This window comes from Petaurus breviceps, unplaced genomic scaffold (assembly GCF_028583685.1).
Source record: "Petaurus breviceps papuanus isolate PSGF00001 unplaced genomic scaffold, PetGlider_PUasm1.0 90925, whole genome shotgun sequence".
Classification (NCBI taxonomy): domain Eukaryota; kingdom Metazoa; phylum Chordata; class Mammalia; order Diprotodontia; family Petauridae; genus Petaurus; species Petaurus breviceps.
In genome coordinates, this window is record NW_027187380.1 from 24,417,388 (window position 1) to 24,437,218 (window position 19,831).

The window sequence follows — 19,831 nt, forward strand, 5'->3', positions numbered from 1 at the left end:
GAGGAGAGAGATGGAGAGAAAATTTGGAACTAAAAATTTTGTGTAAATGAATGTTGAAAACTAAAAATTAATTAATTTTAAAAAGTTCCAACTTTTTAAACTAATCCATATATCTAAATGTCCTAAAAATAAAATGATACTCTAATAGCATCCAAATGATTATAGATATGAATTAGGTTGAAAATCTGCAATTACATGTATAAATATTTTCAGAATGTAACATTTATCTTTCAAGAAGAATAATTTATCTAATAGTGAAAATTAATCATCTATTTCATCAAACACATGAAGTTAAATTTGAAGTTACTTCTTGTTAACCAATTCTAAAATTCACTGAAATTTCTTTAATTATGATTTTTAAAGTACATTTGTTGTTCAGTTGTTTTTCAGTAAGTCTAAGTCTTTATAACACCAATTGGGGTTTTCTTGACACAGATATTAGAGTGTTTTGCTATTTATTTTTCCAACTCATTTTAAAGATGTAGAAACTGAGGCAAACAAGGTTAAGTAACTTGTCCAGAAGTGTCTGAAGCTGGATTTGAACTCAGGAAGAAGACTTTTCTTGACTACAGGCTCAGTGCTCTATCCACTGTACCATCATTATACCCATTACATAAGATCTGATTCTTGAAGCATAAGTTCTAGCATATTCTATGGTGCTAATATGGTCCTGGCAACAGACTATATCTGCTGTAAAAGAAATTGCTTAGACAAGTACAGAGAAGACCATCACCAGTTGGCTGTCCATTAGGTGATGAATTCTTTGGGCAAGGAAACAGATAAAATAAAGAAAAATAAGGAAAGTTTGGAAGAACCAAGTTTCTCCAAAATGAGTCAACATTCACCAAGAATAAGAAACAAGAGAAGCCAAAGCCTTTAGACTACATAGAAGCCATATATATCATGGATACTTTTTTTTCTTTTCAAGAAGAGTTTGATAGTGCTTAATACCATGAATGCTAGACATTATCATGAATGAAACTGAATTATCTTTACAAGATATGACTAGTTACTGAGTATGCAATCAGACTGTTGACTTGTTAGACCAAAGCACAAAATCAGTATCAAATTGGAAGGATAAAGATGAACATAAAATATGGCATGCAATTATAATAGCTCCAATCTGACTTCTTCAAATAAACTCCTGATCCTGAAACCAGTAAATATACAAAGAAAAAGATGTCAAAGGTATAATAATTTCCTAAGTAATTTTAACTGATATAAAGCAGTTAACATTATAAGGAGGCCAAAAGAATTTAGAAACCACAAACAGCTAGATAATCATTAATCTCTTTGACAAACAGAAAGCCATAGCAGCTAAGGGCAACGATGGTTTAAAACATGTATTTATTTGCACAATGCAATCATATGGAGGATGATGGAAGATTATAATCAATATGTTCTTTCAAATGGTGAGAAGCAGTAGAAGGAAAAATGAGTTTGCAGAGACCTTTGTATGAGGCCAAACTAAGTCATATCATTGCAAGATCCTTTATGGGTGAAACTGGAAGAAAGATGAAAAAATGATAAAAATAGATTTGCCAACATTTGGATAATAGATATTTGTATTTTAACATCTCAGTTGTGTATTCACTATATGAAGAATTAGAAATGGCAATAGAGGAAATTCACGATGGAAGAAATACAATTTTGAGAACATATGGGAATGGATTCTTAAAATATTCAAAAAAGCTAAGTGGAAGAAAACCCCACACTATTACCATCAAAAAAGCCAACTCCAACAATAACAACAATAATCAAGACAACATTAAACTCTATAAAATCTTATAATAAAAAGTAAATGTATGAGAACAAGTGGGATTTTGATATCTGTGATCTTCATAGTCATACAAATACATCATTCTTTTCTTGTGGACCATAGAAAAGTGTATTCTTAAAGGATCTATTCTAACAAGATATTGTGCAATGGAAATTATTTTGTTAGATGATAGTTTACTATAAAATTTTAAAGTAAAATGTTATAAGAATATAGTTCTTTTATGAAGAGAAGGGAAAAGAAAAAGAAATTCAGATGATTTTAATTTATAAAATCATTAAAAACAAAATGAGCTACTTATTTGAACCAATACCGCTCCCCTCAAAAGCCTATAAAGTTAGTAATATTTGAATCATGATTTTCAGTTTAGAAGAAAAACAAATCTATTGCCAGTGTTCTAAAATTCCTTTTCCTGAAAAGAGTGGATTGTAATTAGATACTAAGCTTAATGAATCTTTAGCAATATCTGATAGCTTTCTGCAATTATATCTCATTTAATTTTTACAAACAATAGTGACTACCTTGGTTACAGGAATGAGTCAGTTCCTTGAATAGTTCACATAGGGAACAACTGAGTACCTCTCCAATGGGCAGACCTTTAAAGTTTATATAAAAACTACATATATAAAAGAATACTCACTTCAACTGTAAACTTATAAGGCCAAATAATCTGTATTTAGTTCCCAAATGACCAATCAAGAAGTCATAGGAGCTGTAATTTATGTTTCTCTTTTTCAAAAAAAAGATTACTAGCAGCAGAGAGGCAGCTGAAACATCTGGGTTACACTGCAGTTATTAGCTCAGAATAGATTGGAATATGATATACAATTATGAGAAGGAAGGAATTCTTCTCAGTTTTTGCAAGCATTTTCATTTAACTAGTTAATCAATAAAGTAGAATAATCATTTCTTAAAGTGATTCTAGTAAATATAATGTACTGTCTTTAGAAATATTAGAGTTACTGAAAAAGAGGTTAGAAATTACAAAACATTTTGGCTTCTAGTGATCCACAGGTTGGGTTGGTGACTCTTCTTTGAAATGAATTACTTTTGGTAGGTATAAAGACATGAAAATACTCGCAAAATAAAGGAACCAGTTAAAATTCAGGTAATATTAAACCAAAATAAATTATTCATCAATGTTAAAATGATTTAAAATAAAGTGAAGAAAACTGGCATATACAGTAGCATTATACTCATTTTCAATTATTAAAGAAACAAATATATAGATTATTATATCATCCATGATTTTAAAATTTATTCAGCAAATGGAACCCTATTGATTTCTTGATTATGGGAGAACATTTCTGCATTTGAATGCTTTATTATAATAACAATGATCTGTAAATTAAGAAGAAGCTGAATTATGGAAATAAATATTTGTAGTAACAGCATTACCCCAACATTTAATAGAATAAAATTATCAAACAAAAATACCACATCCAAAAAGGATATTTATTTAGTTCTTTGGAATTGATGGGAGGAATGTACTTAAATAGTGTTTCTTACAAAGACATCCATTAATATGATGATGAAGCAAATTAGTTGACTAGAAAAACTAATACTTATTTGGAACAAGATAAAGAAAATAAACTAAATTTCTTGATTTCATATATAGTTTGTCTTTGCTCTATATTTCTTTGGAAGGTAAGTCAATAATTTGAGAAAATCTTTTTCAGAAATATATTCTATGATTATTTCATTTTGATTGGTCAGTGGTAAAACATTAAAGATATATAATCATATGCTTTTCAGACTATAAACTTGAAGGAACATAATAAGCAATTTAAAGGAAAAGATCCTGATGTAAAATTGTCAATATAAAACCAAAAGTAAATTATCATTGCCAAATATTTTGAAAATATAGCATTACACATGCTAATGTTTTAAACTGACAACTACTTTGGATTTTGGTAAAAATGAAATATTCTCACAGAAAAAAAAATGATTGAGGTTTTGATCAAGAACATCCTTTGTGTATAGCTTCCTTGTATTGTCAGGGTGGGGATAAACAGCAATTAAAATATACCAACAAACACGTAAACCATAAGAACATATAGTTCTAAAATATGGCGTCTGAGTAGGCTTTGTGGCTTTTATATTTAATATTTCAATAACAAAAGACACTAATAAGCTGTCAAAAAATTTCATTGTTATAGAATGAGGGGAGCTAAATCTTATATAATATTTCCAAAGCCTACCATATCTTATAACCACTGGTTGAACCACACCCTAAATAACAGTTACTCTCTCTATATATAAAAGCATATAGATTTTCTCAAAATTTAGTTACTAGAGATTATACTGGTACCACCTTTCCTTACAATGATAAAATGGTAAGTAGTTGGAACTTTATGTAAATAATTGAATTCTATAGTAATAGCTAGTAAATTCAGTGATATAAAATAACCCTGTACTTATTAAATGTCAAACTCAGCCTTGATGTGGAAGACAACAGCATGGTCTGACATAGATGGAGAAACTAAATTTTTTAAGAGTATTTATAAAACTACTATAAGTAGTAAATTCCAAAAAACTATCATATATTCAATAAAGCTTTCAATAATTAGTAGAAAAGTATAATATTTACAGAATTTATAGCAATAATCACTCGAGTATTTCATTATAATACATGGTAACTGAAATGACTTCTTTTAAAATTTGAAATCTATCATGGCATAGAGCTTTTATAATTTTCCTTCATGGATTAATTTTGGTAGAGATTATGTTGGGTGGCAGCTATTCAAATTAATGAAAAGACTATACAGAATCAAATGAAAGAAAGAAATAGCCAATAACCCTGACTTACTCCATTACCACCTATTTTTCCTATGCCCATTCATAATATTACGATTTTATTTAGTGGAACTATTACATTTAAATAACTGTGATACTACTTAAACACAAGACATAACAAAAAGATAGGGGGATGTTATCGCCAGGGAATTACATCATCTTGGGGGTGGGGAGAAGGGAAATCTCATTGCGGAGTGAGTACTATGGAAAAATTTCATAGAAAAAAAGGTTCTTTAGATGCAGCATACAACAATGATTCTATATGGAATTAGGTAATAACATTATTTTTCTGTGTTATGATTTATCTTCAATGTCCTTCAATTAACATTCACAGCATAGCTTAACTGGTAGCATACAGGCCTTTGATTAAATACACCCATAAGAAAATACAATATCAAAAACATAGCTCCACAATAAGATTATTTTTTCATCATAAAATTTATAAAGGTCATTTTCCATGCTGACAGTGCACATTTCATCTATAAGTTTGAAGAGTCAAATGTTACCACAGCTGGGGGTTATTCTGCCAAATGGCTTCCAACAGGGACTACAGAGATGTAAGCTGGAGGGTGGGGGGTGGGGTAGGAAGTGTAATCTGTATGTAAGAAAAATAACAACAAACCTGATAGGAAATAACTACTAAATTTAATCATTTTAAATTAATTATCATATAACTGATCTAATCAAATACATAGTATAAGCAAAGAAAGCAACAATGAAGAAAAAAGTCAGATATTAAAATAAATCATTTATGGTTACCTGCAGAGATTAAAACAAAAAGCAATGGCTTGACCCAGATGTATTTCATAGGGATTTACTAAAGCTGAAGGGAGGGGTGAGGGATTGATACCTTAAAAAAAAAAATCCATCATGAAAGAAACAGAGACAAGATTATAAACAAGAGGCCAAGTTAAAGCGCACCATGGGATTTTTAATCTGGCTACCTGTGGTTTTTGCAGTTAAAGCCTTATTCAGCAACAAAACATGAGAGGGCCAAAAGAAAACTAAAAAATCACATTTTTATGTCAGTTTTGCAAATGATCAAACAGCGTGAATCAAGAATACTGAAAATACATTTAAACGCTGATGACTTTTTCTTAAGGCATCCGTCTCATCAAATATTATTGATAATTACCTGTGCATCTCGTTTCTTCAACTCTTGAATTTTATTTTCATGCTCCATATTGGCAACACGGAGCTGTTTTTCCAGTTTTTCAATTTCCCGTTCATGATCTCGGACTAGGCAGTCCTTCTCTGTATTATGCTGCTGGAATAGGTGCGTCTTCTCCTGTTCATGCTCCCGTTTCAGCTCTACTATCTGATTGGACAATGAAGAGTACAGTTCATCAACAGAACATCCTTGTCGTCATGACAACTCATGTACAGCTTAATTTTTTCCTTAATTTGATCAAGTTGGAAATTTTATTTTTACGTCACTACTACCTCATCTCTAAAGGATCCTTGAATTTGAAGGATTTTATCGCAGCAATTTAATATTCTAATAAGTTAAATTCAAGTAAATCTCTGCAAATTATTGACTAAAAATGGCTCAATATAAAAAAGAAAAATGTCATATATGATATATACTGTCCCCCTGATTCCTGCTTTTTCTGGTCAGCAATGATGAAAACTATAAATAATTAATAGTTATATCCTCTGCCATTCACTTAAGTAGATACCCATAAAATACAGCAATGAAATCGGCCAAAGGTTTCTGTATGATTCTCAAATAAAAGCTGAGTTAAATATTCATCTGGATTATGGCATATATAGTTGTCTTTTAAAAATAAAAAGATAAAAACAAGACTCTATTATCTCATTATCAGCTATGATACACCACTATAAATAGATGTATGTGTTCTTGAAGGACACCTGCTGTGCCGCAAGCTTGCACCATGATTTCATAAAAAGCATTCTATTCTCAGGATCCTTTCCCAGTCCACTCCACATTGGATACTGTGACCTTGGCCAATCTTAGCCTCTCCCTGCTACCCTGAATGGCAGCTTGAGACCAAGGGCCTGGTTGCCGCAGCTTTGATACTAATCCTCCCAGACTGTGCACAATGGCACCCTACCTGGCCTTCAAACTATAGCCAGTCAGGCTGCCTTTGAAGCAGGTGATGAATAGGGGACTGCAGGAAGCCAGCTTCCCCAGTGAACTCCAGGACACACAGCTGCTAAAAACAGTCAGTTGGATTTTTCTTCAGTTTTGGTGGATTTCAGGGAAAAATCCGCTATTATCAAGAATGTTATTTTCAATGTGAGAATCCACCTCCAAAAAGGCTAACAGTAGGAGCCTGCTCAAAATCGATCTTGTTTTGTGCAATGAAGTGCCTGACTACCTTATCTTAAAGCTATAGCATTTTTTCTAGAGGCATATTTTTTGCATTCGTTCCTGCTGCTTTGTTCTTTTGAAAATTTTGAAAATCTTATTCTTAAATTCAAATTAGGAATTAAAAATTTTAATTGTTAAACTATAATTCATAGGTTTCAAAACATTTTCAATTCTAAAATTCTCCAGAAAAGCAGAAAATACCAACATTTATTTAACCCTTCACAAACTGACTACAGTTTTAATAAAAACTATTAACCACTCCATATGTTTATTAACCTAGGACATGGATGTCTTGTTGAACTGCAAAAATGAAAAAAAAAAGTACAATAACAAAAGTAAAGGCAAGTTATAATAAATTTTGTTAATTGCAAAAGTTAAAACTACTAGCATGTATATCAGTCAAAACACTTTTATAATTATGGATATAAATTAAATTTCTTAACTAAAATACACCACCCCCAAAGTTTTGCAGCTGTGTCTTTGCCTAGCCATGCTTATTTCACATTTTAAATAGATAAGTATATATTTTCTTAATTCAAACAACTATAAAGTTTATACCAATACTGCTATAAGGCAGAATTTCTTGATATGGATTAAATCTCTGGCCCTTGTATTAATAAAGAACATGATTCAGTGAAGTCTTCTGATTTTTACTTCTGTGACACCTTTTCATTTCTGTTCAACCTTACCATTTCAAACTTCTTTTTCCTTTTTTTGGAGGGCAATTGGGGTTAAGTGACTTGCCCAAGGTCACACAGCTAGTTTTTGTGTTAAGTGTCTGAGGCTGGATTTGAACTCAGGTCCACCTGACTCCAGGGCCGGTGCTCTATTCACTGCGCCACCTAGCCACCCCTCTTTTTCCTTTTGTTTCAAAGAAAATTTTGATTTATTCAAAGAAATTCCTTAAGGCAAAAGTTAAAAAGAAAATTGTCATTTGGAGTAATAGTAAAGTACTATTAAAATTTCTTTTAAATTTCAAAATAACTGGGACACATGAAATTATTTAAATTTAGTAACTGGTTAACAAACTACAAAGAAAAAAAGCAAATGATTTATCTAATACCACAAGTGGAAGAACAGTCACAAAGAACAACTAGCCCTCTATAATCAATCCATTTCTGAATCATTACTAATAATGCTGCCTTGTATGGATACAGTAACTTTCTCAAGGGAAATTCTAAGTGCTTTGAGTAGGTATATTTTAACGACATTATCTCCATTTTACCCATGAAAAAAACCTAAATAAACTTAAAAAAAACTATTTCCCCTCAAAAAAGGTCAATAATTTACTTGAGAAGAGAGTAAAGTAGTAAAAAAAATTACCTTTGCAATTATAAATTTCTTTTTGCTGTTAGAGTGAATGTTATCACTAAGAGTTCCCCACAACAATGAAATCACAGGTCTGGTACAAAACAAAAAAAGCCCCAAAACAAATCAAAGTATAGCAGTGCCTTGAACAATCAGGCAAACTGCTGGTGATTATATTTTCCATAATATGAAAGACTACTGGTGCAGGCTATGAGTTTGGAGGCAATGGTTTATTTAACAAGCTGTGTCTAAAACTATGAGACTGGAAGGTAAATTCAAACAACTTGAAGTCTTGGGGATTAGAGCCCTAGTTTCCCTATTAGCAGTTCATTTTTGTACATAAGTGTTCTTTTTCTCTTTGATCTCTTTGTTTTTGACTGGTAGTGATTTTGCTGGGTCAAAGGTTATGCATGGTATTGGTAACTTTCTGGGTATTGTTCAGAATATTACAACCCAATCCCATTCCGTCTGACAGATTGTCTATGAAAGGTTTTTCCCGATTTTCTCTATTCCTTCTATTCTTGGCTATATAGGTTTTATTTATATAAGACAATTTTATTTAAAATAATCAAAATTCTCCTTTTTTCACTTGAACAATGCTCTCACTTTATACTATGGTCTAAGGTCTGATACTACTGGAATCTGCTTCCTTTACATCTTTTTTCCCTGGTTTCTTTGAAGTTCCTGACCCATTGTTCTTGTAAATGAACTTTGTTGATTTTTTTCTAACTCAATAAAATAATTTTTAAGTAATTTAATTGGGATGGGATTACATAAAGAGATTAGTTGGGTTAAATTGTCAATTTTTAAAATTGTATTGCCTTTACTTTCTTATGAACAATAAATATTACTTCAATTATTTAGATCTGACTTCATTTATATAAAAAAAGTTATATATTTATGTTCATATAGTTCCTGTGTCTGTTTTGGCAGGTATACTCTCAGGTATTTTATACTGTCTAGTTATTTTAAATGGTTTAAAACAATATTGAATGATATTGTTTACACATAGTGTAGTTTCCCTATTTTGATTAAATCTATTTTAGCTTTAACTTGGTCTCAGATGATTACTATGCCTGCTTTTTTTACATAATAAATTCTACTTCTACCCTTTATTTTATATTTGTGTGTATCTCTCATTTTTATAATGTTTCCTAAAAGTAATATAGAGTTGAATTCAAATTTTAATCTGACAGTTTCTATTTTATGGGTAAATTCATCCCATTCACATTCTAAGCTATAATTACTAGTTATATATTTTCCTCCTTCCTATTTATCCTCTCTACCCTTCTCACCCTATTCCTATCCCTACTCTTCCCTCTGTTTTACTTCGACCCACTACCTTGCCCTCCTAATCCTTAAACTACTGAGCCTTCCAAGAATCCCTCCATTATCCTCTCCCCCCACCCTATCCCATTGACCTCATTTTTTTCTGAATGTAGAATTTTATACCCTTCTAGATATACATATATATATGTATATATATATATGTTGTTCCCTCTTTAATGCATTCCTGATGAAAATAAGGTTTCAGCACAACCTCCCCTCCCCCTACTAGCTTCTTATGTATCAATTTTTTCCTTTCTGCCTCATTTGTATAATTATTCTTTTTTATCACTCCCTATACAGTTCTATTTATTCTTTCTAGAATTTCTATATATTCTTTCTAGAATCACCCCCAACATGCTCAGTTCAGCTCAGGCCTTTCTTTCAAACTAGCCAAATAAAAATGACAGTCATAAAAAAATTGATAATATTCTCATATATAAGAAGTAAATAATTTGAACTTTTCAAGTTCCTAATAATATGTATACACACACACACACACACACACACACACACAAGAAAGAGATCAATGAAAGAAAGGGGAAGGACACATATGTACAGAAATGTTAATATCAGCTCTTTTTATAGTAGCAAAGAACAGGAAATCCAGAAAGTGCCTATAAACTAGGAAATGGACAAACAAATAATGAAACATAAATGTATTGAAATACTATTTTGACAAATACAATACCAAAGGGATGGCTTCAATAAAACCTGAGTAGATTTGTTTTGTATGAATTGATGCCAGACGAAATGAGCAGAACAAGAAGAACAATTTATACAATAATAACAACATTGTAGAAATTGAAAGACTTAAAAAATCTAATCAATGCAATGACCAAAAATGATTGCAGAGGATCTATCTCTTGACACAAATGTTATGGACTCAGATGCAAGATGAGAGAAATTTTTGGAAGTGTTTAATGTGGGAATTTGTTTTTGATTGACTATGCACATTTGTTACAAGTGTGTGACCCATTCTCTGACTTCTTTTCTTTTTCCATTTCTAAAATCACTCAAAGCCATTCATAAATCTGCAGTGAGTGCTAGGAAGAAGGTACCCCCTATCCTTCCTTCTCCTCCACCCAGCCTTGGAAGCATGGCAACTGTTCCCATGTGGAAGCAAGAGTGGATGCTTGACTAGGCAAGTGAAACCTGAGCCTTGACACCTCTGGATGCTTTTCTCCTTTTTGTTTCCATCCATGAAGATAGGTGACTAAACAATGATCCTGGGATAGAAGGATACTTCCCACTATTGAGACAACTTGTGAATTCAGACAGTCTGGAGATCCCAGTTTCTTTGGCTGGAGCTGAATAGTGTCAGGTGTAGTTTCTGCTTTGAAGTGGTTTGAAGAGGTTGTGCTTTGAAGGTTTCCTTAGGGGGAAAAGCTCAATCACTGGCCAGAATTGTCAGAAGACATAGACTTAATGGAAATTTCCTGGATAGTGCAGAGCCAATGTGAAATGCAAAATGCTTACTTAGTGGTCTCACAAGCTGATTCATATCTTGATATTTTAATTATCAACCTCCTGAAAAAGTGTAACAATAAGTTAGTTTTCTGCCAATACTTGCTTATGGGTCTTTTATATGTTAAGTATGTTAAGGACTTCTTTCATGGAAAAGGAGATAAATAGTTGTCCTACAGGATCTATACTGTACAATGAGTATCTGTCTACTTTTCCCACTGGGGAAACCCTAGTAATGGGTCAAAACATAAGCTTTAAGTAATTTTTTCTAGGACTGCGTAGGCAGAGATGAAAGAGGGGAGCATGGTCCTTCTTTCAATCTATTATGCTCTTCTATCACTGAATGTGAGCTGTGCCTGCTAGATCCAGAACAGAAGAGCCTCTTAGTGGAGAGAATGGAAGGGTACAATGCCTTACTCCTTGGGGCTCTGCAGCAGTTGTTGTTGTTAAATATTCATTATTGCATTTCATCTTCATAATAGCTCTGTGAATAGATACTACAGGTATTATCTCCATAAGGAAACTGAGACTTTAAAAGGTAAAGTGACTTGCCCAAGGTCACACAGCTAGTAAGTACTGGAGATAGGATTCAAACCCAATCTTACCTTATACATTGTCAATCCTTTCAATTATGCCATGCTGTAATATGTAAGAAACTATGAAAATAAAACTACATAAGCCTTATTAACCTTTAAGAATTTTCAATCTAAGATACACTAAGATAGACACATGTTCAATACAGAAATAGCATAATAAAATAAATGAGAATGAGAAGCACTTTGGCATGGTAAACAGAAACTCGTCTTAGGAATCAGGTAGACCTGCCTCTGACCTATACAGACATTGTGATCCTAAGCAAGGCACTGAACCAACCTCAGTGCACTGGAAACTCTCAAGACTATAAGGAGCAGAGAAGGCGCTGATCTGCTTGGTAAAGGAAATCAGACCAGCAAAACCACAGTTTGGGAGGGGTGGGGGTAGGGAAGAAAGAAATGAATGCATAATTATTTATTTGATCCTGGTTTCAAATGTCTCTTTTAGGTTATAAATCCTGCAATCAAAACACTTTTAAATTTATTTTAAGGGCCAAGGTAAATAGAGATGATTATATAATATGAGATCAGGTCTATGAATTCATCCAGGTCAGGATTATAGAAACTCCTTTCACTGATACAGACTGGAAACTTGTCAGTAGCCTAGACAATCAGAGAAGTGTTACAGGGGCACTAAGATTTCAGGTGACTTACTCAAGGTTACACAGACAGTATATATCAAAGATAGCACTTAAATCAAGGTCTTCACAACTTCAAGGCCAATCTTCTATGTACTGTAAAATGTCACCTCTCATAATTTCACTTACACTGATCAATGTAAATTCAAGAAAACATTTAAAAATACTCTCCTTGTCCCTGGGGGTAGAAGATTTACTTCTGAAATACAGAAACAATGTATGTTAAACTTATTAATGTGTATATATTCTTTTAATACACATTTGTATTAAGTAGATCACTATCCTGTTTTGCAGTAAGTTTGGCCAAAGATCATAGGTACTGGAAAGATCAGGGAACTAGAGGTAGAAGGGTCCTGAGAAGCCATAGGTTAAACTATAGTTTAACTTCCCATTTTTTAGGTGAAAAACTGAACCCCAGAGGTGTTGTGACTTGTTTATGGTCACACCAGGAGTAAGAGAAGCAGCATTTGACCCCAATTCCTTTTACTTCAGAACTATTACTCTTTCCCAATGTAACATGAAGAGTTTTTGAACAAACAAACATGCTTTATTAGTACAGTGTATTGTAATTATTCTCAAGTCTTCTCAAAATTGTACATCCTATCTTGAAAATAAGAGCCGTCTATTTCTTATATAAGAAACCCAACAGTTACACTAGCAAAAAGCTTGAATAAGAAGCAATTTAAAATTATAAAATATTATTTATTCTAAACAAATTAAACTGTTTTGTATAAACAAAGGAAACTTCACACAGTCCTCTTCACATAAGACCTGTAATTAATGGTCAAAAAGCAACATGGCATATAGTAGAGCCATACTCAACGTCAGGAAAGTCTGAGCTCAAGTCCTGCCTCTCATACACTGGTGTTATAATCCAGGACAAGTTACTTAACCTCTCAATGCCAGAGAATATTCTAAGACTAAGTCACAGAACAGTAACTGAGGTGCAGAGTGAGATTCTTCACCAAAGAAATGGTTTTCCTACAAGGAGGAGAACAAAGGTCCAGAATTTTTTAAATATAATCTTCATATTTGCAATATCATAAATATTATTATAGAGGAATTTTAAATGGTATCAAGGACACTTTCATATAGCAGAATTTTGTATTTAATCTGGTTTGGACACTATTCATACAAACCCTAACATATACATATATAATGCATATATATAAACACCTCTGTGTATGTGTATGTGTGTGTGTGTGTGTGTGTGTGTGTGTGTGTGTGTATTTGCAGTCCACAGCTTATATAAGCCTGACTACTGGTATAAACCTTATGAAGAAATCGCCACTTCATCCACACATGGCCACATGGTACCTGGTGGCCACAGAGCCCTGCCTTCCCTCTCTGTTTTCATGATTTGGAATTTCCATTCTCCTTTGGCCTGCTACTGCCTGGGATTACCACCTTAACCCAATCTGCTTGTCCATGCTTCCTGGGGCGGATCTAGAATAGACTGTTCAATAGCTGTACTGGTGGTAGCAAAAGGGAAGAGGAGAGGGCAAACCATCAAGGCTATTTCTCCTACCAACCAGACCAATATCTTTCCTAGCTTCAATGTGTTGATCTTATTCTGGTATCATAATGCAAAATTCCCAGTCTCCATACTCTTTTTATTACCATATCTTCTTGAAGCCTTATTTCTCTTCATTATATATCTCTTATTGTCCATGATAGTCTGAATGTAAATATAGATAAATTTTACTTTAACCTTTTTGTATCCAAAGAAGTGTCTTAGTGAAGCTTTGCCTACTGGGTCCAAACAAAAAAAGTGAAGGGAAGTCAAGGAGGGATTTGATGTCTATTTTAATTCCTAGTTTCCTACTATTACTTAGCAGTTAAAACCCTTAGAAAATCTTGAGAGGACTATGTTCTTGCCTCAGGGATAGGTAGGGGAGAACTGTGAGAATGCAATATACCAGGGAACAGAGAAACCCTGAAGTAACAAATATTGGTAATAAAATCATAGAATCAGCAAGTAGGCTAATATCTGAGGACTACAGAAGAAAGAAAATGACTGAGCATCCAGCTCAATACTAAAAAAAGGATCCTCAAATGTTTACAAAAGCAAAAGGTGGGGGCAGGTAGGTGGCACAGTGAATAGAGCACCAGCCCTGGAGTCAGAAGAACCTGAGATCAAATCCTGCCTCAGACACTTACTAGCTGTGCGAACTTGGGCAAGTCACTTAATCCCAGGTAATTTCCCCCCCTCCAAAAAAAAAAGTAAAAGGCAACTCCTTCCCAATTCTTCACCCCATCTCCATATTCTGAATCCTCCCCTTTCTTTCATCCCCTACCCTACTGAGTCCCTGCCCTTGGCTATGAAAACTACCACCTATTATCGTAGAATTGAGTTGCTACTCCCACTTTCAGTAATAGGGAAAGGCTGAGGGTTGGGGATGGGGAGAGGAGAAAGAGGTATCATGCTTTGACTTTCAAGAGCTAGAACTCTGAAAGCACTTTCTTAAAGTAAAACTTTTACATAATTAGGTCATGCTCTATGGGTACTGTCTTATGTTTCAGATAATCATATACACCAATGGATTTGTGATTTACCTGATATGATAAAAGAATTACCTTGAAGGACGAAGAGACTAATCCATGCACACCTGCCCATCCTATGCAACCAAGTTTGCTGAGCTAGCCTAGGAATACATCTTATATTCTTAATAAATCAAAGAATTACAAAATTGAAGGGTCATCAAAAGTCATAATATGGACCTGAGAAAGTGATAATATCCTTGGAAGGATAAGTAAAAGAGAAGAGGATGGAGGAAAATAAACAGTTGTCAATCATAACTGTGAATTTTGAATGGTATCAATTCACCCTTACAATCTGGATTCCAAATTTATTTTACTGAAACAACTTTCTTCAAAGTTGCTAATGATCTCTTAGTTGTCAGATTTAATGGCCTTTTCTCAACAATGCTGTTGATCACTCAGTTCTCCTTGATACCCTCTTCTCCCTAGGTTTTTGGTACACAAGTCTCTCTTGGTTTTCCTCCTACTCTTCTCTCCTATACTCCTTCTCTGCTGAATCCTCCAAATTATGCCCTCTAACCGTAGGTGTCGGACTAGCTATATGAGATTTCAATCTGTATTAAAAAGCAGCAGTCATCAAAACTACTTGGTACTGGATGAGGAATTGAGGAGTGGATCAGTGGAATAGATTAGGCACACGAGATTCAGAAGTCAATGACTATAGTAATATATTGTTTGATAAACCCCCAGGCCCTGGTTTTTGGGATAAGAACTCACTATTTGACAAAAACTGCTGGGAAAACTGGAATATAGTATGGCAGAAACTGGGCATAGACCATTATCTAACAACATATACCAAAGTCAAGTCTAAATGGGTGCATGATCTAGGTATAAAGGTTGATACTGTAAGCAGTCTCCTAAAACAAGGAATAGTTTACCTATCAGACTTGTGGAGAGGGAAAGACTTTATGACTAAACAAGAATTAGAGAACATTATAAAATGTAAAATGGATAATTTTGACTACATGAAATTGAAAAGCTTCTGTACAAACAAAGCCAATGTAACCAAGATTAAGAGGGAGGTGGGAAATTGGGAATCTTCACAACCTATGTCTCTGACAAAGGACTCATTTCTAAAATATACAGAGAATTGAGTCAAATTTATAACAATACAAGTCATTCCCCAATTGATAAATGGTCAAAGGATATGAACAGGCAGTTTTCAGAGAAAGAAATTAAAGATATCCATAAGCACATGAAGAAATGCTCTAATTCACTATTGATTAGAGAAATGAAAATCAAAACAACTCTGAGGTACCATATCTCACCAGTCAGATTGGCTAAGATGACAAAACAGGAAAATGACAAATGCTAGAGAGGATGTGGGCAAATTGGAACACTAATGCATTGCTGGTGGAGTTGTGAATTGATCCAGCTTTTCTGGAGAGTAATATGAAATTACGCCCAAAGGGCTATAAATACTTTCATACCCTTTGATCCAGCAATACCACTCCTAGGGTTATATCCCAAAGAGATCATAGAAGTGGGAGAAAGACCCATAAGTACAAAAATGTGTATATCAGCTCTTTTTGTGGTGGCAAAGAATTGGAAATTAAGGGGGTGCCCATCAACTGGGGAATGGCTGAACAAGTTGTGGTATATGCATGTTATGGAATACTATCGTGCTATAAGAAACAAGGAGAAGATGGTCTTCATATTTACCTGGAGAGGCTTATACAAACTGATGCTGAGTGAGAAGAGCAGAACCAGGAGAAATTTGTACACAATTACAGACACAACGTATGTGTGATGACTAACTTTGATAGATTGGACTCCTCTCAGCAATGCAGTGATATAAGTCAATCCCAAAAGACTCATGATGGAGAGAAATATGTGCATCCAGAGAAAGAACTAGAAAGACCTGAGTTTATATCGAGGTGGAAGCAAAATACCTGATCTTTTTCCTTCTCTTATTTGGTTTTATGTCCTCTTTACCATTTTTCATTCCAGCTGATACAATCCGTCTTTATAACCTGACTAATGTATAATGTGAAAGTATTTACAGATCCTATACTTGAGTATATGCCACCATGGGGGTGGAGGGGGACAAAATGTAAAACTCAAGGAATTGTGGAATTGAATCCTGTAAACTAAACAGAAACAAATTAATTAAAAAAAAAAAACCATAGGTGTCCACCAGTTTTCTGTCCTGCGTCCTCTTCTCTTTTCACTCTATACCACTTCACTTGGTGATCTCATCAGTTCTCAATGATTTAATTACCATCTTTACACTGACGATTCTCAAATATACAAATCTACCTTTGCTTCTTCAGTGTCTCTGTTGACCTCCAATCTGGAATCTGTTTTTCAGACATCTTTGAATCAGATGTCCAGTAGAAATCTCAAACTGAATTTCTCTAACACATAACTCATTATCTTTGTCCCTAACTACTCCATCCCCAACCCCTTCACCTTCCCTATTACTGTACAGGACAACATCATCCTCCAAGTTCCTCAGGTTCAAAAGCTAGGAGTCATCCTGGATTCCTCATTATCTCTCACCCCATATCTAATCTATAGCCAAGATCTGTCAATTTCACCTTCACAACATCTCTCAAATATGCCCCCCTTCTCTTCTCTTCTCTGACACTACTCTAATGCACTCTGGTCATCACTTTGTGCCTGGATTATTGCAAGAGCCTGCTGGTGAGTCAGCCTGCCTCAAAATTCTTCTGACCTTAATCCATCTTTCATTCAGCCACTAAAATGATTTTCCTAAAATGCATTTTCTAAAGTGATCATGTAACCACCACCTCCTCCATTTTCAAACTCCAGTGGTTTCCTATTGCCTCCAAGAGAGAATGTAAAATGTTTTTTGACATTTAAAACCCATAAAAATCTAGTCCCTCCTACCTTTTCAGTTTTCACATACCTTACTCCCTTACAATTACTGTTCAATCCAATAACACTGGACTCTTCCTGACTGTTTCACAAATGAGCCGCTCCATCTCTTAGCTTCAGGCATTTTTTCTGGCTGTCGCTCAATCCTAAAATGCTCTCCTAAGGTCCAATTACTGACCTCCTAGCTTCCCTTAAGTTCCAACTAAAATCCTACCTTATACAGGAAGCTTTCTCCAACACCTCTTAATTCCAGTGCCTTTCCTCTGTTAATTATTTCATATTCATCCTGTACATAGCTTATTCTGCATATATTTGTTTGCATATTGTCTCCCCCATTAGTTTGTTAACTCACTGAGGGAAGGGACTATTTTTAGCCTCTTTTTGTATCCCCAGTACTTTGTACAGTGCCTAGCCCATAAAAGGCACTTAATAAATGCTTAATGACTGATCATTGCTTTTCTTTTTTTGTTATTTTTGTAATTAATCTTTTATGTATTTTTATTTTTCAACAATTCATTTCCATGAGATTTTGAATTACAAATTTTCTCCCTGTCTTTCATGTACCCTTCACCCCAAGATAGCAAGCCTATTGAATACCACTTCCTCCAATCTGCTCTCTTGTATGCTTGCCTATCCCCCACGAACTTTCTAGTAGGACAAGATGGATTTCTATACCCCAGTGCCTGGATATCTTATTTCCCAGTTGCATGTAAAAAACAATTTTTTAACATGTTATTAAACTTTGATTTCCAGATTCTTTCCCTTCTTCCCTCGTCACCTACCCCCATGTGGAAGACAAACAATTCAATATAGGTTGTACCTGTGTAGTTATGCAAAACATTTCCATAGTAGTTATATTATAAAAGACTAACTATATTTCCCTCCATCCTATCCTGCCCCCCACTTATTCTATTTTCTACTTTGACCCTGTCCCTTTTCAGAAGTGTTTACTTCTAACTACTCTCTCCCCCAATCTGCCCTCCCACCTATCATCCCCCTTCTTCTCCCCTTCCCCTCTACTTTCCAGTAGGGTAAGATACCCAGTTGAGTGTGTATGCTATTCCCTCCTTAAGGCAAATTCAATGAGAATAAGGTTGTGTAATAATAATGAAATTTGAAGATCCATATTTATTGCTAAGCTAAGAGGTACTTAGCACCTAGTTTCAAATTAAGCCTCTGTTAAAGAAACAGAAGGTATGAGCCCCTGTTGCTGCTATAACAGGAAGGGGCTGAACAGAGAGGAGCTATACCTCATATAAGGAAGAATACAAGCTGGATAGTCAGAATTTCCTGGAGTAAGTATGATGGAGGCAGGGCAGCTGCTGCTGGACTGAAGACTGAACTGAGAATTGAGAAGAACTGAGAAGAGAAATGAGAATTAAGAACTGAGACAGAATTTCTTGGAGCAAGCACATGGAGGCTAGATTAAGTGATTTTGATTGAGAACAGAGTTTATGGTACTGAAGACTTCTGAGATCCAGCCAGAGCTGCTGAGGATGTACAAGGGCCAGCAGGAGCTGCAGAAGACTGAGGAAGCATGACTGTGGTGCCGGTATTTTACACAAATGTTGTTGTGACTTTGTTAAAATGTATGAATATTCTTGTGACTTTGTTAATGTGTATGAATATTCTTGTGGCTTTGTTAAGCCTTGTCTTCCCAGGAACAGAGACTGTGAAGGATTTGAGATGGACTGGATACTGTGAGCCCCAATGTGGAGCAGGAACTGCATGGAGAGCTAGACAAGGAGCTGGGAGCTCTCTGCATTTGAACTCAGGTGGCAGTTGGTTAGATTCAGGCAGGAGCTGGGACAATGAAAGAGGAACCATGGGAGGTGAAAGCCTACCCAAGGTCAAGATGTGGATACTGAGTAGTGACTGATACAATTGTAACTTACTTGTAACCTAGGAGTGGATGGCCTGTGTATTTTCCACTACCCCTTAAGAGAGTACTGAGTAGGGGAGGCTAGGTGGCACAGTGAGTAAAGCGCCGGAGTAAAACTCCCCAGGGCTAGGAGGACCTGAGTTCAGTTCCGGCCTCACACACACACACACAACTAGCCATATAACCTTAGGCAAGTTACTTAACCCCAATTGCCCTCCAAAAGAGGCAAAAAAAGAGAGTACTAAGTAGTGACTGATATTGTAACTTAATTGTACCCCATGGATAGAGAACTTTGACTAATGTACTTTGTGTCCCTTAAAGAGGACC

The 19,831-nt window shown here is 34.7% G+C and overlaps 1 protein-coding gene across 11 annotated transcripts in view; it reads right to left on the bottom strand.

Annotated features, from left to right (window-relative positions):
- Positions 1 to 19,831, bottom strand: part of CEP112 (centrosomal protein 112) — a 555,671-nt gene that overhangs the window by 287,536 nt on the left and 248,304 nt on the right. For all 11 annotated transcript variants that reach the window (XM_069076590.1, XM_069076589.1, XM_069076587.1 and 8 more), the window contains one exon: positions 5,709 to 5,891. In XM_069076590.1, the coding sequence (XP_068932691.1) occupies positions 5,709 to 5,891 (183 nt within the window). The remainder of the gene's footprint in view (positions 1 to 5,708; positions 5,892 to 19,831) is intronic.